Source organism: Corvus moneduloides, chromosome 6, assembly GCF_009650955.1.
Source record: "Corvus moneduloides isolate bCorMon1 chromosome 6, bCorMon1.pri, whole genome shotgun sequence".
Lineage (NCBI taxonomy): Eukaryota > Metazoa > Chordata > Aves > Passeriformes > Corvidae > Corvus > Corvus moneduloides.
Window position 1 is genome coordinate 39,998,842 of NC_045481.1, and position 22,504 is coordinate 40,021,345.

The following is a 22,504-nucleotide window of genomic DNA, read 5'->3' on the forward strand; positions in this document are numbered from 1 at the left end:
GATGATGACTGTGTTGCACTAGATTGCTGTCACACAAATAAGCCTGCTCTGTCCATCACCGTTCAGACTCGTGAGCTATTCCTCCCTACAGCAAAGCACTTGCAGACTAAGTGGCACTGCAGCTTTGAGGTATATTTTAGGTCTACTTGCTTGAGTCTCACATCAGGTGCAAACAAGATGATGTTCAGTTGATGTTTAAGAAATCTCCTCTTGAAATGTGAATACTAAAGCTCTTTCTTTTCACTGTTATGTCCCAAACACAAAGCGCCTTGGCAGCTTTCTAAAATAGGTTGTAAACAGCAATAGCAGAAAATGTGATATCTTGCATTCTTGCATTTATTTGTATAACACAAGTATCTCTGATGACTGGAGGAAGGGCAATAAAACTACTGGTTAATTTTTCCAATCAAGATAATCTCTCTTGCCTCAAGAAATCTTGTAACAGGATGGCCACTCAAGATCCTGTGCTGTGATACTTTGAGAAATACCCATTAGAGGCACCAGATAACTTTTCTCAATTTACAATTCCCATTCTAATAAATCCTGAAATATTTCAGTCTTCTTTGATTTATACTATTTTTTTCTCCTTCCAAATTCCTGATCAATGCATAAAAATTATACCTTCTTGCCCAAAGGCAGTTACCAAGGCAGTGAAAAACTCTGCACATAGTCTTGAAGGACAAGCAATACTGAACATGCCCAGATTGAAAAACATTTCAGACATTCATGGCAAGACTGAAAAATAAGAAAGCAAAAATACAGATCTGAGTCTGTTGGACTATCACTGCTATCTCAGTAACCAAACTCACATTATGACTTGGAAAACTGGACATATTACTTAAGAACAGTCTCCAGTTCAACAGCCAGAACAGTGGGTTCTTAGATCTCAGTGCTAAAGACTAATAACCAGGAAATCTCAAAAACCATGAGAACTTGTCTCACTTCCCACCTACTCTAAAATAGGCACTAAAGGAAAAATTAGAGTGGGCTTTCTGAAGAGCTTTGTGGCAGATGACTCAGTAACTGGTAATCAATAACCACATTTCAGAAAAATATGCAAGAAATAATTAAGAAGCAACCTGCTCACAACAAAGTTTCCCAAAAAGTTCAATTAGATACTGGATTACAGGAAGAATCTTACTTTAATCAGTGTGAATCTAAATACTTAAGAATCACATAAACATCTATCTGTTACAAAATTCAACCAATTCAGGGTATTGCTGGTGATTTTGGAAGGAAATTTACACAATATTATAAATATTTCCCTTATTTCAAAGTGTCATATTTTGTTTCAACCAATGATTCTTCAACTGATGTACAGATTACTTGGCAAGGTATGGATTTATTATTAATGAGACAGACAACTATTGTATATCTATGACCCTGCCACATCTCCTGTTTTCCCCTTTAGAGAAGTAGTGCCAGGGAGTTTTCAGAATCCCTACTTGTAGCAGAAGAACTGAAAGAACCTTCCCCCTACCATGCAAAGATTATCTTACAAGTGCATCAAGTTTTTGAGGCCTAGCAGAAACATGGACATAGTAAGAAGTACACAGTACTACCATGGATTTCTTTACCCTATCTCTCATTGTGAAAGATGGGTAAGTTCTTCTAACTTTGTAGGTCATTTACTTTCAAAACAAAGCTACCTTACACATAAACCTTCATGTTTTAGTGTTCATGACTTTAGAACAGTCACTTTTCAATTGTCTGCTTTTCAATTGTTCCTGCTTTCTTTTGCATGTAAACAGAATGTCCTAGGCCTGCATCAATTATTTTGTTACCATAAAAAAAAAAAACAACAAACCAACAGATACAAAAGGGTAAACATGTAACCCAGCAGCTCTGATCCAGCAATGATTTTTCCCCAATGTAACATTAGAAACTTTGACAGGGGAGGGAAGAACGGAAAAAACACAGCCATGCAGAAATGATCATTCAGAAAGGGTGAACACACTCCTCAGAACAGCATACACTTTCCCAAAATAATTGGATGTTATTATTGGATTTATTATTGGATTTCAGCAATAATTTTGAATGTGAGCAGAAGCTGAAAGAGAACGGTAAGCACCTTAAGAAAAAATAATTCTTTATATCACCGTACTTAAAATCCCCTATTTAGGAATTTTAGTAGTATATACATTTGCACCTATGTCTCTGAGCAGATATAAGAATTGTGCTCCTGTCCCGGGGGCTCTTCATCAGCAGGAATGCAACTCAATATATTAAGCTGCTAGATGCAAGCTGTAGCCACCCTAACATTTCCTAGCTCCATCTAAAGACATACGTATTAATTTTAAGCATCTACCACAGCAGGAGTCTTTCCAACAATGCTGCTTCTTCAAGACTTGGGTCCAGACACAATTCTAGGAAGATACAGTATCTCATATTATGCAGAAATCCCAAGAACATAGCCGAGGGGAACGGAAAAAAAAATAAAAATGTGATGGGTTTATTATGGCTGTGCAATGCCAAGTTAGTGCAGTAAAATCTATCCGATGAACTAACCTACAGAAAAACAGTAGAGGAGACAGCAAAAGACACTAGGAGAAAGTTCAGCAATTTTTGTGATCACTGGTACAAAGAGTAAGACTGGAAGGACAGACACACACAAAAGCCAAAAACACAAATTCAAGATAGTCAGAAATCCCAAGCTCTTGTAAGCCAGAAGTGAAGCGTGCTTCAAGATACAAATCCCCACCAAATACTTTTCTAAATCAAGCAAACTGGTGAAACGCACCCAACGACCACACTCAAGCAGTACATACAAGAAAGCTGCAATGCTTGAAAAATGTTCCCCGACAACTTCTGGCAGAAGAGAATGCCTGTGCCTTAAAGGTGAAAATGTCTGGGCCACAATTCCTCAGGAATTTAAAGGAGTGTATTCTAAGGTTGCCTCTCAACTTCCTTCTCGTAACAGTCCTACAAAAAAAGGGTGCTGTTATCAACCTTTACTGCTTCTTCATATACTTATCACCCATTTTACGCTCCGTCTCTCCTGGTTTTTATATTGCTCTTCCTACTTCATTCCAGTAGTGTCTGTCACGCCTTCTCATACTTGAGACTACAAATCCTCACACTGTGCTGAACTCCAATTTCCTGCTCGTGCTTCTCCTATGCCTGACTCGCCTCCACCCCCGGTGCACCAGCGCACATCTCACTGCTTCAGCGGACAGACCCCCACCGTGCCGACGACAACAGCAACGGCATCCCAGGTTCCTCTAAGCGCCCGGGGCGCCCAGCCCGGCAGGCTGGCGGCGGCCGAGCCCGGGGCAGCCGCTCCCCCGCCCTGGGGTCCGCCCGGCCTCGCCGCAGCCCCCCCGCCCCCAATGGCGCCGCCGCCACGGGCCGAGCTCGCACCCGCAGCGCCCCCGCCGCCGCCCGCGGCGCTGTCAGCGCTCGGATCAGATACGACACCCGGCAGCCTCCGGCTCCGGGCCCCGGAGGGGCTCCCGGCGGGGCGGCACCGCCCCGGGATGGCGCGCACGGGGCGGCGGCGGCGGCTCCCCCGCGGGCGGGAGCGGGGCGGCCGCCTCGGCCCGGCACGAGCGGCCTCGCGGCGGGAGCCCCGGGGAACGGGGAAGAAGGGGCAAGGAGCCGTTACCTGCGCGAGACGGATCGCGCTTCCCGCCGGCTCGGCCCGGCTCGGCCCCGCGCCGCGCCGCGCCGTTCCTGCCGTGCCGACCCTGCCGTGCCGTGCGCGGCCCGAACTCCTCCCGGCGGCGGCGCCGCCCTCACCTGCCCCGGGATCCGCCCGCGCCCCGCTCCGCTCCCTGCGCCGCCTCGGGCCGGCTCTGCAAGATGGCGGCGCTTCCGGGAGAGACCACGGCGGGCGCGGGGTGGAGGGGCCGGGGCGGTGCGCCCGCCCCCGCCGCGCCGCCGGCCCCGCCGCGCCCCGCCCGGCTCCGCCCCGCTTCAGCCCCGCCGGGCGCCTCTGGCCCGCGGCCGGACCCCACCGCGGGTGCTCCCTCTGCTGACGCTCAGTGCGCGCGCCCGCGGCGCTCCCCCGCCCGTCGGCCTGGCCCGGCCCGGCGCAGCGCGGCCCCGGCGCGGATGGGGGTGGTGGAGGCGCTGGGCGCCGGCGCGGCGCGGCTGCTCTTCTACCCATCGCTGCTGTACACGGTAGCGCGGGCGCGGCTGCCCGGGTTCCGCCGGCCCTGGTTCCACCGCATCGACGAAGTCGTGCTGCTCGGGGCGCTGCCGCTGCGGGGCCGCATTCGCAGGGTAAGGTGGGCGCAGCGGGGCGGGCCGGGCCGGGCCGGGAGGACCGAAGATCCCTGACGGTGCCTGTGCCCGCAGCTGGTGGCGGAGGAGAACGTGCGCGGTGTGGTCACACTCACCGAGGACTACGAGACCCGGTTCCTCTGTTTTTCCCCGCAGGTGAGCCCCGGGATTGCTGGTGCCGCATCCCCCCCTCCCCCCCAGACGGGTCTCTCGTCGCTCTGTCCCGGCTCACATGAGGCTTTAGCCGCCTCCTGCCGTCATCCCGGTAGCGACCCCCAAGTCCTGTGTCAGCAAAGACGTGGCTACCCGTACCTAAGCTGACTTTAAAAACTATGCGACAAACCAGTAAAACGTGAGCATGCGAGTGAACTGTTGCAGCTGCAGTGGCAGGGAGGGACAGGGAGCATGGAATCCACGTACAACACTATACAGGAATGGCTTTTGAGTTGGGAAGAGATCCCAGCTTCCCTCTTTTCCTTTAGCTGAACCACATTTTTTCAGTCCCCTTCAACTACTAGTTTTTGATGACCAGCACTTAAGTTTTCATACATCTGATTTAAAGGATTGACATTCAAAGTCTGTTTACATCCTCTCTGAATTTCTCAACTGTCTCAACAGGTTCTGAGTTTCTTTCAGTAAAAAAACCAACCCAAAAGTTCACTGACCAAATCTGCTATGTCTGTTACAGGAATGGGAGGCAATGGGAGTGGAGCAACTGCGTCTCAGCACTGTGGATCTAACTGGAGTCCCCACCTTGGAAAACCTGCACAAGGGCGTGGAGTTCATCCTGAGACACCGAGCCTGCGGTAACAGCGTCTATGTGCACTGCAAGGCAGGGCGCTCCCGCAGTGCCACCATGGTGGCAGCATACTTAATTCAGGTCAGAAGGAACCTCTGCTAAATGGGGTTTATTTTCATTAAAAAATGGAAATAAAGTGCAGACAACCTTTATAGTTAACTCTCACTTAAGAAGCCTGAGCCCATACAGGTTAATATTCCACGATTTTACAGAGTTTGGACACCCATTTTAAGAGAGGCCCCAAAATTATCTTGCTGTTTTGAATGCAAATGCAAATTTTGAATGATTCTGCTTTTCTTAATTCTTTCTGTGGAGGAATAGATTGAGGTAGGAATAACAAGTCACTCACGAGTGTAGGTTCAGTGAGCAGATAAATATCCATTTTTGTTGTTCATATTTTCTCCTTGGTTCACTGGAGTGGTGAGCCTTTCTACGTTTTTCCGTAAATACAATTCAGGATCAAGAGAACTCACTTCAGTTTTCTGAATTCCTCTACCAACCCAACTAGGGAAATCAGCACTAAGAACAAAATCCTACCTGTGGATTCTTCCTTTTGTTTTATTAAGCTCTCCCTGGCAAATTTTCCATTAATGCTGAAGGGAAAATTTTCTCACTAAGTGCTGAAATGTGACGGGAATACCAGTAAAGTTTTTTTAAAAAAATTTAAAAGCCACCTGCACTTTTGCTCTGGTCTAGTGGGGCTAAAACAGGAAACTATTCACAACATGAAGGAAGAGTGAGCGAGACAGAAAGTGGAAGGCCCAGGTAGCAACCGTTCCTCTTTAATTGAGGGACTCATTTCATGAATGTGTGACTTGCAGGCCTCTCTGAGAGAAACATCGAGTAAACCTAAGGGGCAAAGCAGCAGCAAACTTTCTAACACCTCTAATATTGCCTGTAGCCTCCAGGAATGTTCCATTAACTGTTGGAAAGATGGAATGGATTTTCACTTGCTGGGTTTCTGCCTTTTCAGCTGCATCACTGGAGCCCTTGGCAAGCAATAGAAGCCATTGCCAAGATTCGTCCCCACATCCTTGTTCGACACAAACAAGTCCAGGTCCTGGAAAAATTTCACAGGAACATGATCACTGGGAGAACTGCATAACATAGTAAGAACTATCAAAATCCCCATCTCAGCTGCTATAAAAAAAGTTTTTATGATCTAACAAAAGCCTAAGTGTTTTTCTTCTTGACCATCAATAAAGAACTGTTAACGTAAATTACAGTAAAGGGGAAATAGGGCTGTTTCATCAAAGCTTTCTTTCCTTATGGCTATATCTTAGATCTCTTGGAGCCACACATCTTTTCCACACATCAGTGCTGAGTGGAACTGCAATCCACAGGAAGTTCAAAAATATTTGTATTTTAAGCAAAGAGAAAAAAACAAAATACTTTGTCTCAGTAGAGACTTTATTCAGATTCTTACCCAAAGGGTTACAGTGCCAACAGAGAGGGGTAGGAGGAAGTGGTCTTATTTCTGTCTGTTCAGCAACACTATGTTATAATTACAGGTGAGGATTTCCTGTACAGTAAAGGAAGCCAATGCTCTAAAAATTATCTCCCTCTTTATACTAGGTGATGACAGAGCAGTAAGCAAGTACTCAGTTGGTTACAACTCCTCTAGGAGAAGTGCTGAATGTAACCTAAGCGTCCTGGGGTCAGTTCTGGCATCTGTCTGCCAGGCCCTCCTTCTGCAATAGGACACAGGAATGTTTAAATGGGAGTATCCCTGGGGGACACAGTGCACGTCTAACTCTGCTGTGACTGACACAGCAGCAACACACAGTCTCCTAGGCAGTTAAAACTAGCAGTCTGGGCCAAGGAGGATGTTGTCCATATGCCCTAGGATTTTTTAGTGGTGGATTGGTTCCAGGCTAAAATAGCCATTTGCTGCCATTTGGGCCTCAAATGCAGGCAGCTTATCATCAAGGAATCAAATAATAGCATGTAGTCCATCTGAAATCTAAGATACAACAGTTCAATACAGTTTCAATAGTGCTATGTAAAAGAACAGGCCCACAGTCAGAAAGCCTGTACTTCCTCTGCATAGGTACAGAGGATGGGGTCTTTACTGGATGTTGTGAGCTTGTAGTAATTGGGACTGGTGCTGAGGGTTGCAGGTGTCTTCGAGCTGCACAGCAAGACACGGTTGCTGTCTTTCTATCACTGCGCCTGTTTAGGCCAGGACAAACTGCAGGTTAGTGAGCAACACTTTGATGCCGCTCGTGACTGTTACAACAGAAGTGGCTGGGTTAAGTTTAAAAGTATTTGCATCACCCTTTTTATAGCGGTCGCGAAAGACATAGATGCTGCCATTGCAGCTGGCAATTTTCCAGAGGCATGGTACTGAGCTCCAGGCATCCGGGAGGCATAGCCGGGTGAAGCTATCCAGTAGGGGATTGTAGCAGAGCAGTGAATCCCCCTCGGCCACAACGAACACCACATCCTTGTGCACAGCAGCGTGCATGCGCCCTGCGAAAGGCAGTACGTATGGCTTCACGTGGCATTTCTCTGTGTTGGTATCATAGCACTGAATGAGCCGAGACGGCTTGGTGAAGAAGTCTAAGTCATTTTCCTCCCCACCCAGCAGGTAAATGACACCATTAAGGTTTACCCCTGCAGCTCCAGAGACTGCCACTTCCAATTGGCTGGTCTCTGTCCACACGTTGTCTCGTACTCTGTAATATATGACAGCATTAGAGAGAGTGTCCTGTAGAGTTTTCCCCCCCAGTGAATATATTGCATCCTTGCTTGGCACGGAGACGAGGGTGTGCTGGAGCCGGTCACGGGGCAGAGGAGCACACCATTCCCAGTCTATAGTCGCATTGTTGCATTTCCACATGCGTCGTGGAATGGAGCCACCAACGACATACAGGTCACTACCATGCTTGCAGGCTGCAGTGATCTGGTGACACAGGCTGTTCTGGCCACTCACACTTATGGAGTCATCATCAGCACAGTGCAGAGAGACAGCGAGCGAATGTGTACGTGATGACTCCTTTCCAATCAGATAGATGTGAACATTTTCTCCAATCACCTGGGCGAAAGGAGAAGAGTGTCAGCAGAATCAGATCTTACACAAACATCAGTGATGCTCAAGACTGAATTCTTCGGTTTAGGACCCACCTGTGGGCCTGAAGGATATAATCTGCTTCCCAAGTCCTGCCACCCTACAACATTCAGGATTCAGAGCCTCAAAGCCTTTTCAACATACCATTCATGTCCGACACAATAAAATAGCCACAGACGTCACTGGAACACAAGTCTTCGTGGTTTATGTAAGGGCCAGTTACATCCCTGATGGAGTACAGTTGTTACGAGAGGAATGCCAAACATAGATTTCTGAACAGTTTCTTTGGTAACTGAGGTGAAATAAATTATTTGTGGCACTGGTCCAATCACCAGTGAAAGCAGCCTCAGGTTAAAATAAAAAAAGCTGTCAGTGGGGTTGCTGTTTATGACACTGAAAGTATCCTCTCACAAGCACCATGAATTTCAATGACATTTGTATTTTGTGGCTTTCAAGTTACACCTGAGAGCAGAATACCCTGCCCTGAGAAGTGTGAAACCAGCAAGTGCTACACCAGCCCCAGAACATAAGGTCTTTTTATACCTTCAGACTCGATCGAAGAGTCTCTGAAAAGCCCGCTCGCTCCTCCTTGTTGAAGTTGATCCAGGTTTCTATGGCAACTGCTGGATTCTGAGAACATGGAACGCCATCTGCGGTTTGGGGACAGAAATGCATTTACAGTATCTAGACAAAGGTGTATGTACTCAGGAACACCCTTTTCCTGCGGCTGCCTCCCCCCAGTCCCACCACAAATCCTACTTTCTGGAGAGGAAAAACAGACACAGGTCTTTATGGATTTTGTCAGGCATGATCAGCACTGCCAGCCAGCCAACTACATGAAATTAATTTCAGTAACTATCAGAAGACAGAGCTGCCAGATCTTAAGCACTTTGGATGAGTTTCAGCAGTCTATTCACGAATCTATGTCCAAGAGAAAGAGGACAGGAAAGAGAACTTACATGGTGTGTGACGACGACAAATACTTTCTTATTTAATCATTTATGCAAAAAGATTCTGTTATTGAGAATCTCAGCACCTGCCTTTCTTTCTGGCTGGTCCTAGAAACCTATCTAGCAAAAGTCATCTACAGAATGTGTCTGAGCACTGCCAGGCAGCTGACCCTCATGACTGAACATCTGGTGTTGCTGCTATCCTCTTAACATTTGGAAATCCCCAATGAGCTACTAGAGCTTTTCTTAGCTGTGTGACAGTAGGAAACACTCGACAGACTGCATCAAATTTCAATCTCTTTCCAGACATAACTGGAAGTTTTGGTTAAGCCACAAACTCTTGTATTGTCATCATCAGTACATTATCGAAAAGATTTTAGGTATTTCCTTCCAGTTTGAAAGCCAGCAATTATGCCTGTGTTCATTGAGAAGCTTCCCTACGAAGACTCTCTGATTTTGTAGTCTGTTCTCATGACAAACTCTGAATTCAATGATGCTGAAGGCACCAGACAAATTCCAATGCTTTTCTCTATAGTGGAAGGGAGCAGAAAAAGTGTGGCACAAAAGCAGGTATTTCAGCTCTGTTTAAAAGGATTCCCATAAGCTAACCATCACATGTAGTGCTTAAATGGAAAAAATTTGATTTTGAAATTGGTCCTAGAGTGCAACAGAAGGTAAACTTAATGAATTACTATTTCATGAAATTAATTTTAATCCTTGCCACTAAAAGCTTCCCCTATTTAATTCTCCATTAACTAAACAAAGATGCAGGAAATGCAAAAGAAAAGGAGTTTTCCTACCTTTTTAAGAAGGGAAGTACTTCAGATTTTAATCCATTTAATGAGCTAAGTTGTGGCATAAATGCCAAGTAATGTGATTCTACATATGAAAATAGATGATGCATGGAAAAAAGTTATACTGAGAAATTGTTTTAATTTAGGACCACAAGTGCTAAACTCCATAGTCCTAAAACTGGTTTTTATGTGGAATCCCTAGGAAACTAAAGGTGATTGACCTCTACTGTTTTATTTCATTATTTTAGAGGGGTTTTTTAATGAACTCGCAACTTATTTCAAAAACTTTAGCTAGATAGGTATCAAAATTACTCTAAGTTTATCACAGTTTTTGAGCTATCAGTACATATACTCAATAGGTTCTTGACTGTAAGTTTCTTTAGGTGCAATAGAGATAATTTAATGCAGTATCTGTAAAGACTCTCATACGCATAGCATCAACTCTAAAGGCTAGTTTAAGTCTTATGGATAGATTTGCCAGTGTTCCAAAGAAGCCAGTCATGGTAGGTTTATTTTTGTAACAGCATATAAAACACATGACACACAAAGTATAGTCACTTACTCAGTTACAGAGAGTAATTAAAAGCAAGAAAGAGGCACATCTGAATGTATGAGCTGCTTCTACATTCTTGCTTGCTCTAGCAATGATACCTAACTGCAGAAAAATGGGCTTGTGACTGCAGCATCCTGGAGAGGTGACAAATACTGGCTGTACCTACGAGGGCAGCAGATCTTTAAGGATTGGTGGAAGCTGGACCAAGTTGTCCATGTGTTGACACGTCCTTCACAACACTGAGTCATTGCATCCATTACTGTGGAAGGCTAGTACCTTTATAAGAAGGGTAATTACTGTATTACTCAAGATGTTACAATGCCTCTATTTCAGTCAGTTGAGTGCCTAAGTAATCCTAACAATTATATACAATTGTAAATAACACTAAAATAGTCTAAAAATATGTGCTCAAGCCTTCTTACAGACGTCGAGTTATTGCATTATTACGTTAAATGATTATGAGCTAAAGGGATAAAAAAGACTTTCATCAGATGTTTATTTCTGGTAAGGCTTCTTTGTTTTACTTTTAACGCAAACAAAAATAAAAAAAATTGTTGGAAGTTATGTTTAAAAAATGTGTAACACTTCTAACCTGTTGACTCAGGAACTGCTGTGAATTTCTGACATCCTCTACGTCCCTTTTCTACAGCTTAGATGTTTCATGTCCAGTAACAATTAATGGTTTGGGGCTTTTTCTGACAAAGGTATCCAGAATGTTTTGATTTGCTTTGCTTAGCTAAGTCTCTGAATAGACAGTGATTATGAAAGGTTGGATCTTTTCATCTATTTTGTTCACTACTTGACCAGACTCTGAAAGTCTCTTTCTACGTCCACATCCTAGGCAGTCTGAAGAACTCCTTACCTGTAAGGATGTCTGTCAGTAGGCGGAGAGGCAGGTGTAGGAACTCCTCTGTCTCCTGCAGCTGAGACAAATGTGACTTTGCACAGTGTTTGGCAGCTGTGTAGAGCTCCATGTCACTGTGTTGATCTGCCAACCACATGACCTGCAGACAGTTTCTAACCTGCACTGTACGGGCCAGAAAACGGGAGCACTCTTCAAAAAGGGCAGTCAGCTGGTACATGTCTGCCACTTCATAGGTTTCCTGCAACTCCTCTGCCCTCAGCTTTACAGTTCCATGGTAAATATAGTCCACAAGGAGCTGAAAGACACTCTCGCTAACGTCCTGCAGCTCAATCACCCGGTTGTGGGCCTCCTTTAGGTTGGAAGTGAACATAGAACGAAAAAAGCAGCTCTGAGCTGAGAGGACCAAACGGTGCAGCTGGAATTCTTTGCCTTCCACTGATATTGTAACATCAGCAAAGAGCTCATCCTCCAAGCATAATTTCATAATACCCTGGGCCACACGGCCTGAGTGGGAGCGGTCGGTGAAGGTGTAGTTCACAAAGTAGTTTTCTTCTGCAGAGGAGCCTCCAGTCTCTTCTGATGAGTCCATGGTGCTGCACAAATCAGACCTCCAGCAATCTGTAAAATCACAATAATTATACAGCTTTCTCTCACCACTAACAAGATTATGCGGTACTTCAGGGTACAGGGAAAAATCAAACATATTGGTAAGAGTCCAGCATATTTTAGACTAAACATAAATAGCACAGCCAGAAACTTGTGCTTGAGCTTCAGAATCTCAAACAACAAATGAGAAGTTGGCATAATTAAAATTATAATATATACCAAACTTCCAGTACAGTGCACATCGCATCCCAGCAGGGCTTGGAGACGTGCATATCTTTTCACCACTCGTTTCACCGACACAAAGAAATGCAGCAAGTTATTCAAGTGGCAAGTCCAGCAACCGCCCTAGGAAACTTGCAAAGCCAAAAAATGTGGCAGCAGCATAGCTGGACTAGATGTGAAAAGGATTACAGTATCATACTAAAAAAGAGCACAGGCAGCAGTTCATACCATCAGGAGGTGTTAATTACTGTCCAAACCCAATGATGAAGCTGTATCAAGGTGAACTTGTTTTTACCAAAAAGATGCACGAGATGTCCGCCAGACAAAACCACCAGTCCTTCAAGCTAACCAAATGAGGTAACTGATGGTTATGCTGTTTGTTAATGTGCCAGTCAATTTCAGCATGCAAAACAAAATGTTAGATGTTGTTAGTCACTGCTTCCCAAGTGGAAAGGGGAACAAAATTTAAAAGAAAACACCTCTTAGTAGGTACCAAGGATGTTTGCAGAGCTCCAGGTAGTTTGTGGGTCAGAAAAGCTTCTGAAACATAAGACTACTACAGCAAGGAGCTCTTTTTTACCATGGCTCTTGACAGCATTAAGAACAGTTGCCTACCTGCAGTCACTTTAGACTTATTTTTACAACTGAACTACCAGCCATTATGTCTGATATCACAAATTTCTTCAACTAATAATGACCATTATTTCAAGTACAATGTTTCACAAAGATGTGATTTTTTTTCTCCAACAGATTCAGTTACTCTTCCATGGTTTATACTGTAAAACATGCATTTTCTTACAATTACTCTGCTTGATCAAGAGGGCTCCTAAGTTCTTTGCTCAAATTCTGTTCACGGGAAGTAGTGTCTACATCCCTAATTAGCTGGACATGTCCATCTCATCTCTGGTGATTGCCTGCCTTAATTACACTCATCTCGATTTTACAGTAGTTCTGGTCTGTCTGGAAAGTACCTATACATTAGTCTGTAAGAGACTGAGGAACTGCAGTCAGCATAGAACACATCAATACTATTTTTCCAGGTTTACAAAGTATGAGCCTATCCTGCAAATTGGCTTCCACTTCGGTTAAAGCTCTTTATCCTTACAGTCAAGGTGCTTAGGAGCTTCAGCCCAGAATGCAGAAGAGACCACACAGAGCACCAAGATATGGACAGATGAACTACTCTGCGCCCTTGGCATGGCAGAACCAGCTGCCCACACTGCCCTGCACAACTCCCAGAGGACTGATGCCAAGTCACAGAAGAAATGCCAAGAAGCAGCTAAAGACTACGCAAACCTCACATCCTCCTTGCAGACACCCAGACAAAGCTCCCCTTTGCACCCATGATGTCTCTGCTATAAAGAAAGAGGCATGCAGGACAGTTAACTGTCCCAAACAGCCCAATCTTATGCTCCATGCATTCCGTAGGCCAGGCTATCAGTGAGAGTGGTTGAACCAACACCTGGTACACCTCCTTCACAGAATCACAGAATCACTTAAATTGGAAAAATCCTCTGAGACCATCGAGGCCAACCTATGACTGAACACCACCATGTCAACTAGACCATGGCACTGAATGCCGCCTCCAGTCTTTGCTGAAACACCTTCAGGGGCGGCAACTCCACCACCTCCCTGGGCAGTCCATGCCAGTCTCTAATCATCCTTCCTGTGAAGTTCTTCCTAATGTCCAGCCTAAACCTCGCCTGCTGCAGCTTAAGCCTGTGTTCTCTCGTCTTGTCGCTGGCTGCCTGGGAGAAGAGGCCAACCCCCACCCGGCTACAACCTTTCAGGCAGCTGGATAGGGTGATAAAGTCATCTCTGAGCCTTCTTTTCTCCAGGCTAAACAACCCCAGCTCCCTCAGCCGCTCCTCACAGGACTTGTGCTCCAGCTTCCCTCCTTCGTTGCTCCTGACAGGGTCGCGGACGCTACGGCGGCGCCCGGGCTCGGGGAACCCCTAAGCACAACTGACAGCGACCCTACGGTCCGGGGCGAGGAGAAGGAAGGAAGGAAGGAAGGAAGGCTGATCCTCGGAGAAACGCAGATTCCCACCAGGGCCGCGCTGACGCTGTGCAAGGCTCGGCGCTGGCTCAGTCCGGGGGCTGCCGGCGTCCCCCGCCCTCCGCGCCCACACCTCCGCGGCGCTCGCTGCTCCGTCCCCGGGCCGGCGGCCGCGCCGCTCCCCGCCGGCCGCGCCGCGCGGCACCCACCTGCGGCGCTTCCCTTCATGCCGCCGCCCCGGGGTGCCCCAGCGGCTGCTCCCGGCCCTCACCCTGCGCCAGGCGCCGCCGGGCACTCGCCGATTCCGCCCACCGACCCGGAGCCGTCCCCGGGAAGCTCTTCGCGCGCTTCCGCCCCCGGGGGAAGCGCGGCGGCGGCGGCACTTTCCGCTTCCGCTCCGTGCCCTTGCCCGTCCGTGTCCCGGCGGGATGTGGGCGGCGGCGGCTCGGGGCCTGGCGCGGGCCGCGCTGCGAGGTGAGGCCGCGGGGGCTGTGCCGGGGGCTGTGCCGGGGGCTGTGCCGGGCGCGGGCCGGGCGGTTGGCGGCGGTCGGTGAGTTGTGTCCGTTTCTCTCCGCAGCTGGCGCGGCACCGGCGGCGGCACGGGCCCGGCTGGCGGGGAGCTCCGCCGCGGACACTCGCCGTAAGTGCGGGGCCGGGCGGGGGGCGGAGGGGGGCCCGAGGCGTGCGGTTGTGCCCCTGCCAGCCGGCGGGAGGGCACCGAACCGCCCCACGGACGTTCCTGGGCGATGGAACCGTTTTAGTGAGCGCGTCGGGAAAGGGTTGGTCCGGTCACCCGTAAACCCCAATAGCGCAGAAAAGTGGCTGTGTTGGTAACCGTGCTTGCTGTGGGTTCCCGTGCTTGCTCTGGGTACCCATCTGCATCCTTTCTCAGATGCAGGTCCAGCCTGCTTTTTCTCTGCAAAGCCGTGCTTGGGCAAGAGCTTCATAGCCCCTCATCGCCCTGGCTCTTAAGGGTTTTTAATCGTAACAGTGAAAAAACCCACCCCAACAGCGCGAGTTCTTAGAGTGTTTTGATTATGAGGGGCTTGCTTAGATGCTGACACATCCAACAAAACCAGAAAACAAGGCCCATTCTAGACCCAGGTTGAATGACATGAGCACTGCCTAAGTTCAGGTTATTGTCTCTGTTGCCCTCTTTTTCATCTCATTATTTACTTTTTCATCATCTTGTTGGGCAATTCCGGCTGCTCTTTAGAGTCAACAAAATTTTAGCACTGACACAAATTTCCTTCATTATCAAAGTGTGTAGTTGCACGTTCTGTGTAGCACAAGTATGTTGCTATAATGTAGTCTCTGACAGACAGCCAGACTGGTTAAAGGGAGTTTAAAGGGAGTTACTAGTCTTCTCTCTGTAGCTTTCTGTATTCCCTGTCATAATCTTGGAAACTTTATGTTTCTCCTTAGCTACTGTCAGACCAAAAAATGAAGTAGAACAGAAGCAGCTATGTGCTTTTGGGGAGTATGTGGCTGAGATTCTGCCCAAGTATATCCAGCAAGTACAGGTAGGTGCTGTTTGAGAAATTGTTCTTGTGATGGGACAGGATCCAGTGAATATACCACGTGTTTGTTACCCATTTAGAGAAGGTGTTCTGGGGAAGAAAAATGGTCAGAATTCCATGAAAAGTTACTGCTGTTGTTAAGCCCCTTGATCTGATGCCTTTTAATGTCTGCTGTGTCGCTTTCTTTGAGTTTTCTGCTGAAATCAGCATAATGTTTGAGTGTTTGTACTCATGCCCTTCCCGCTGTTCTGTTTTCATCAGGTGACGTGTTTCAATGAGCTGGAACTTCTGATCCATCCGGATGGGATCATTCCTGTCCTGACCTTCCTTCGTGACCACACCAATGCCCAGTTCAAATCCTTGGCTGACTTGACTGCTGTTGATGTCCCGTCTCGGCAGTACCGCTTTGAGGTAGGAGCTGCTCAGAGGTGCAGGACTTGGAGGGCATCACAAGTACTGCTGCCTGTAGGTGCTCTTGCAGCTCTGACCACTTTTTTTGGTTTCTGGCAGTGAGAAGAAAATTTCAAGAGTTGTAGCTAGAGTTTCTTTGAGTCAAAGACCTCCAGCTGCTGAAGAAGTGGAATATTTTTTTAATTCAATATTTTTCTTTCAAAAACCAAGGTAGTGGATTCATAGAAATAATAGAAATATAGACCCTAATTTATTCATTTTTTCCAGTCACCAAGGCAGTATCAAACAAGGCTTTAAAATTCCTTACAGAGTTTTGGGATTTTTTTTCAATCTTACTGTAGTATATATTTCTTCCCCCGAGATTATAATAATCCTCATAACCAGCCTTTGTATTAGACTCCACCACCATAAAAGTTTGAAATGTTCCCTGGTATCCAACTTGTTTGCTGAAAATTAAAGTGTACTTTTTCTTAGCTTTCTCCCACTGATAGTAATTGCAAGAGTGATTGATAGTAATTTTCTTCGAGACAGACTATTGTCAAGTGTTTCCATCCCTCCAGTAGTCTCTCTTTTAAGATTTAGTATCTCTCTTTACTTCTGCTCTTCTACATCAGTCATGTTTTCTAAGTCTCATAACTTTGTCACACTTCTAAGGACCAAAGTGATGAGCTATTGGAACCTCAGTTGGAGGAGTGTCTTTTAGTGGCCAGCTCTGAAGTGCTGAATGTGATCCTGCTCATAAAGAATATTTGAAATAGTCCTTGTGTGGCTTTGCTTAGCCAGTGGTGTAATGCAAAGAGATCCATAAATGCTGCCTGTTCCTCTGCTTCAGATTGTGTACAACCTGCTGTCCCTGCGGTTCAACAGCCGCATCCGTGTGAAGACGTACACCGATGAGCTGACACCTGTTGATTCAGCAGTGTCTGTGCACAAGGCAGCAAATTGGTATGAAAGAGAGGTGAGTGCTGCTGTGCTTGGGAGCAGAATCTTGCTGGAGGGAGGCTGTATTTTCCCAGTCAAAGTGATTTCCCCAAGGCCCTCAGGAAGAAAGAGAGAAGTGTTTTCCTGGCTGCTTTTTCAGAGTAGGAGATAAAACAATGTTTGATTTGCTTTTGAATGAATTTCTGCATCAGTTTTGCTGGCACTGTACAAAGCCAGGCATGTAACTGAAATTTTATAGATATAAGACATGCAGGTTTTTGATTTTTTCAAATATAATTCAACTAACCTGTCCCTTTCATTTAGGTTTGGGACATGTATGGTGTTTTCTTTGCCAACCATCCTGATCTAAGGCGAATCCTCACAGATTATGGGTTTGAGGGCCATCCATTCCGGAAGGACTTCCCACTCTCTGGTTATGTGGAGGTAGGAGATACAGTCATGTCTAAAGTTAGTAAGTCTCCCCAATGCTCTTTTCTGAGTTCCAGTACAAAGATGTGGCTGCTTTACAATCATTTGTCTGAAGGATGTTTCACTTGTCTGTATTCCAGAGGAGTTGTATAAAATTGTGTGGAAATTTGAAGTATCACACAAAGAATCATCCATAATAAGGCAGCCTAAGGCTAGAGAAATTGAGCAAAATGTTATGTGCTGTATACCAAAGATACTTGTCAGGGAGAGAAAGTGCTTCTGCTTTCAGTACATTTTCTGGGAGATTAAAGTTTCCACTGCAAAACTGAAGGATGAAGGACTGAACCATTCTTGATTCAGTTGGAACTTCACTTTGTTGAGTTTTTGTAGGCCCAGATTATAAAACTCTGGTTAAATTGACTCTTGCCATTTATTGTTTACCTTGGTATGCCAACCACAGGTGAAATGAGAGTGTTTGGTATCTGTCTAGTTTCAAATGATTGCCCTGCAGAAGCAGGCGTATATGGTGCAGTGTTAAGACTGAGTTGAGTTTCAGGAGGAAACAGTGAAGTTCTGCAAAAAACAGGCTGTTTTAAGAAATGTAGAAATAACAAAATCCTGCAAGCAAGGATAAGGCTACATCTCCTGAGCTGGGGTTCAGAGATCTGGACTAGCACAGTGAGGATAAAGCAAGCCAATTGGAAGTGTCTGGTACTCACCTGCATTCCATCCTGGTTGCCTTCTTTTTCTCTTCTTGTTCTGAGTGTTACACTAAAAATTAGAACAACTAAAACCAAACAAATGCCATATTATAAAGATTCATGAGTATAGTCCTCAGCCATGCAGGCCCAGGATGGGCCACCTTATTTCAGTGACTCAGGAGAAATTCCTTTGTCAAATGACAAATTAAATGTGTTATTCCACGTGAACTTCACATGGACTGTTAGGCTGGGCACTCTTAATTCTGGGTGCTTAGTTGTGACGCCTGAGGGCCATGGTAGCAAAGCAAAGAGGAGGGTTTTCTTGGACAGTCCAGAGATCTCAGTAGCATCTGGAGAGCTCATTTAGTATTGAGAACTGAAGCCATGGCAGAGGCCTGTGGGTCTGTGGTTTTTCCATGGGTAAGAAGTGGAGTTGTCTGCACAGAGGGTGGTCTGGGTCACTGTGCACAGCAAATAAAGATGCTCCAGGAGTGGGGTAAAGTGACTGGCCTGTGTTCTTTGCGCTGTTCCAGGTGCGGTATGATGATGAAGTCAAACGGGTGGTGGCAGAGCCTGTGGAGCTAGCTCAGGAATTTCGCAAGTTCGATCTGAATAGCCCGTGGGAGGCATTTCCTGCCTATCGTCCAGCTCCAGAACCCCCGAAAATAGAAGCAGGAGCAAAGAAAGAAGATGCCAAATAGCAGCAGAAGGAAGCGGATGTGCGGCACCATCCTTTCTGTTCTAATATAGTATTTATAATAATAAAAATTGATATGAGATACCTGCCTGTTGTGATCTCAGGAATAATGTTTTCAAACTAGATGAAAAGCACAAGGCCAGGGAATGCTGATTTGCAATCCTTATGATCCAGCTAGTAGATGTTTATCTGGTGCTTTGAGTTGTAAAACGGGGCGGTTTTTTTTTTGGTTTGCAAATTGAACGGAGTGCAGGCACTGCCTGTGGCTAAATGTTTTATGAACACTACTCCTGCCAGCAGTCCTGCAGGCGAAGTTCAGAACCTGAGCACTTGATAAGAGACTGCACTGAAGCAGCTGTGGAACTTGAGCAATGGGACAGCAGTTTCTTAGCTCCAGGATGGGTGTTGGGAAGATGGTAATAATATGGCAAACAGGAAAAGCCTGGGTAAATGGTTCTAATACAGTTCCTCTCAGGACAACGCAAATGTACCTGGGTCCAGACCAAAACAATTATGGAAATCTCTCTATTGTTTCCATGGGAATTAGGTCAGTGCCTTTTAAGGAGTTGCAGGTAACTTCTGATGTGACACTCCCTCAATCTGGCCTCTTCTTCACAATCAAGCAGTCTTTATTTTCTCCAGCATCTTCAGACTGCACTTTTTTTCCTGCAGCCAAAAATATACCCCTCCCTTGTCTCATAAACAAAACTCTGTCTTTTTGTCAGTCTTCCAGTTATTTTGAGCTCTATGATACAATAACATTACCACTTTCTTTGCTCTTGTGGAAAATACAGTTTTTTTCCAAAAAAGCTGGAAAAATGCTGTTGTTCCAGTCCACCCACCACCTGTTTGAATGGGATTATGTTACAGCAGTCATCAATTAATAAAGTCCCTTGTCTTTGGTCCAGAAAATGCATAATTCTGTTCTGTGTTGGAAAGCTGACTGCCTTCATTTTGATCTGAAAACTATTGTGTAAGAGATTTCGTAAACTAATTCACAAGCTGTTTATAGAGATTCCCTGAATCAATACTTAAGCTTTTAAATTGTAACATCACTAATTAAAATAAAGGTTTGGGGTAGGTTAGAGTATGGGATGGAGGAAAGGATCGGACAATAGTAAATTCAATTAAGGAAAAAAAAATAAAGATCTGAACTGTATTCAAAGAATTGGGTTTCATATTTGTTTCCCCCCCAGCCATGTAAGCATGGGCTGCTTAATTTTATTTTTTTCAATTTTTTTAGTGGTTGGTTGTTTGTTTTTTATTTTTAGGGTTTTTTTGTTTTGGTTTTTTTTTTAGGTTTTTTTTTTTTTTTTTATTTTGTTTCAGGCTGCTGTGGCCAGCAGTGTTTGGGATGTGACTCAACAGTGTTCTCTGGTTAAAATTCATAGCATTTACTATTCACCTTAAACATCACAGCTCTACATGGGAAGGAGAAGTGAACATAGATCAGCAGAAGTCTGGGGTTTTATACAATTCTTATCTCCATTTTGGGTCTGTCTTCAATTGAGCAGATTAAATAGGAAATGAACTTTTAGTTCTTTACAAGATATTCCACAGCTGGTTCTGTTTTCTTTGCAGTGGCTCTCACAACATGTTGATGCCTATTGCACAAGACAGAAAAGTTCCTGATGCCGCTTCTATCACCATGCAAATTCTTTATAAATCACATTTCCTATCTATGTTCTCCTTCATCCCAGGTTGCTTGAGACACCACACCGAGACTTATGGTCTATATATAATGAAAAATATATATTTCCCAGCATGATAAGTCAGAGGGCTGATGGTAGCAAGACCACAAGGAAATCTGCCTTTTAAAATTAATGTTTGTGCGGAGGGGGAATTTGATCCACATCAAGAAATGTCAGGCATGACATATTGTCAAGTTAGACAATATGCAAGGTTTGCTCAAGAATGTGTGTACTGGAAAAGTAGGCAGCCCTGTGGGAACAGGCATTGGCTCCAGGAGGTCTTTAATATGTGGAATAGTTGCTGGTGGACCTGAATCTCTTCTCATTAGTGAAGCTTGGGAGATCAAGAAGACATTTACATCAGCAATTTACTCACCTAGGCTCATTATCCCAGGGCACAAGAAGTTTCACAGCCTCACAAAGTACTGCCAGTGTTGGCACTCTGCCTCCTCCACTGTTCCTGAGCTCCAGGGGACGGACGTTCTGCTCGTGGAGCCTACTCACTCTGGGTTCCTTGTGGCTGGTGGACACTTGCTTCGTGCTGGACAAGGCTGTGGTCAGCTTGGCCAAGCACAAAGCTGTCTTCCAAATCCTCTGTCCCTGCCTGTTGCGTACTGCTAGCTTCCATGAGGCTTGTTTGCTGGGTTGGATTCCCCAACTGCAGGAGGATGTGGGATGAGATGTAAGTCAGATGTAGCTGATTTACAGACACACTATTCAGAAGAGAGATTTTCTGGTACTGAAGGGACAAATAGACTTCAGGCGATGACTCACAGTCACCATGTTGAGCTGAGTAGGTTTTGCTGGTGTTTTCCAGAACTCTGGCATTTCTCCCTACAGCCAGGCAAGCAGTCTGTCCTCCCTGAGGATGTGGCTATCAACAGTGTCAGGGTGTCCACCCACCTCATGGCCACACAGTCGGTATATGTCCTTATAACTGATCTCCACTCAAAATCCAGACAGGAATTTCAGCTGAGCCTGGCATTCCTGCAGAGCAGAGCTTATGGCACTGCTGAGGGACAGGCTGGATGACAGTATGTCACATATCACCCATCACACTTCATCCCATGATGTTTTCTCCAAGTTGTGCAAGGCCTGAGGGTGTCTGTTTGTGCAGTAGGTTTAGTGGGATGGGGCCCTCCCTGTCACTTTTACACAGCTCATTATTCCTTCAAGCAGCTGATGCTGCTCACAAACTGAAACAAAAAGACAAGGAAAGCATCCTGATAAGGACTGGCAGCACCATACCTGGAAAATACCAGTATCAGAGAGGTCCTGTCTGGTTACAGTCAGCACTTCGCTCCTGCTTCCCTCAAGGTTTTCTTACTTCTTCCACTCCAGTGACTCAAACATCACCTTTTCTGGGAGTTATGTATGTCCTTCCTTCCCTGAGCATCCCCCAGGCTGGGGAGTAATCTCCCCAAGTTCTGGGCAACATGATCAAAGCAAGTGATTTCTTCAATTCTATAAGCAGAATTTCCCTTTTGTAAATATCTCCCTGAAGTCCTATTTCAAAGAAACTTCCCTCCTAAAGAGTCTCTTCTGGTGCTGTATTAACCACACCTTGTACCTCAACCAGCATCCAATCGATTCCTGCAGTCTTTGATCCCTCTTAACCTTGTTCTCATTTCCCATGTTCCTGCTTCAGGAGGTCATGGTGAAAAAGAAGAAACCAGTCAAGGTGTCCCTGCCTAAACCTGTCTTGTGACGTTTTGAAACTGCTCCAACAACAGACGGTATGGCCAGGGGAGTGCAGAGTGGTAGGGCTGTGAATACCTGGCAAGAGCAAAATCCTTCAGGAGGAGCAGGTGCACTGCTTAACATTGCAGTTGTACACGCAGGGACTCTGTGCAGCTGTCAGAAACTCAGCCTTGTTTCTGTGCAAGTATTGCTGTACAGACAGCTAAGGAATACATTTATCACTCTGAAATTGCCTTTCTGTGGGGGATAGTGAGGTAATTCTACAAAATTCCCCTAGCTCAAGGCAGCATCCACACTGATGCTTGTCCCTCACCTGCCACTGTGTCAGTCACCTGAGCACAGCCCCTGAGC

General features: G+C 45.8%; 4 protein-coding genes across 11 annotated transcripts in view; 2 read left to right on the forward strand and 2 right to left on the reverse strand.

Moving 5' to 3' along the window:
* The window catches only part of CELF1 (CUGBP Elav-like family member 1), a 64,303-nt gene extending 60,503 nt beyond the window's left edge, over positions 1 to 3,800 (reverse strand). For 2 of the 5 annotated variants that reach the window (XM_032111128.1, XM_032111127.1), the window contains exon 1: positions 3,605 to 3,721. The gene's annotated coding sequence lies outside the window, so the exon portion shown is untranslated. The other 3 variants (XM_032111130.1, XM_032111129.1, XM_032111125.1) reach the window with 3 other exon arrangements.
* Positions 3,801 to 4,012: 212 nt separating this feature from the next.
* PTPMT1 (protein tyrosine phosphatase mitochondrial 1) lies at positions 4,013 to 6,260 on the forward strand. Of its 2 annotated transcripts, XM_032112101.1 has the most exons (4): positions 4,015 to 4,224; positions 4,300 to 4,380; positions 4,913 to 5,104; positions 5,997 to 6,260. In XM_032112101.1, exons 1-4 carry the CDS (start codon positions 4,054 to 4,056, stop codon positions 6,126 to 6,128), a joined length of 576 nt encoding a protein of 191 aa, XP_031967992.1. In that variant the 5' UTR covers positions 4,015 to 4,053; the 3' UTR covers positions 6,129 to 6,260. The 2 variants fall into 2 exon arrangements, with proteins under 2 accessions (XP_031967993.1, XP_031967992.1); XM_032112102.1 differs by lacking the exon at positions 4,300 to 4,380 and having other exon boundaries at positions 4,013 to 4,224.
* Positions 6,261 to 6,412: 152 nt separating this feature from the next.
* On the reverse strand, positions 6,413 to 14,441 carry KBTBD4 (kelch repeat and BTB domain containing 4). Of its 3 annotated transcripts, none has more exons than XM_032112097.1 (4): positions 14,354 to 14,441; positions 11,253 to 11,873; positions 8,637 to 8,743; positions 6,413 to 8,060 (listed from the first exon to the last, which is right to left on the reverse strand). In XM_032112097.1, exons 2-4 carry the CDS (start codon positions 11,842 to 11,844, stop codon positions 7,200 to 7,202), a joined length of 1,560 nt encoding a protein of 519 aa, XP_031967988.1. In that variant the 5' UTR covers positions 11,845 to 11,873; positions 14,354 to 14,441; the 3' UTR covers positions 6,413 to 7,199. The 3 variants fall into 3 exon arrangements, with proteins under 3 accessions (XP_031967988.1, XP_031967987.1, XP_031967989.1); XM_032112096.1 differs by having other exon boundaries at positions 14,292 to 14,403; XM_032112098.1 differs by lacking the exon at positions 14,354 to 14,441 and adding an exon at positions 13,867 to 14,012.
* NDUFS3 (NADH:ubiquinone oxidoreductase core subunit S3) lies at positions 14,440 to 18,849 on the forward strand. The gene is made up of 7 exons (XM_032112099.1): positions 14,440 to 14,556; positions 14,660 to 14,722; positions 15,508 to 15,605; positions 15,864 to 16,013; positions 16,846 to 16,971; positions 17,259 to 17,378; positions 18,598 to 18,849. Exons 1-7 carry the CDS (start codon positions 14,511 to 14,513, stop codon positions 18,763 to 18,765), a joined length of 771 nt encoding a protein of 256 aa, XP_031967990.1. The 5' UTR covers positions 14,440 to 14,510; the 3' UTR covers positions 18,766 to 18,849.
* The last annotated feature ends 3,655 nt before the right edge of the window (positions 18,850 to 22,504 follow it).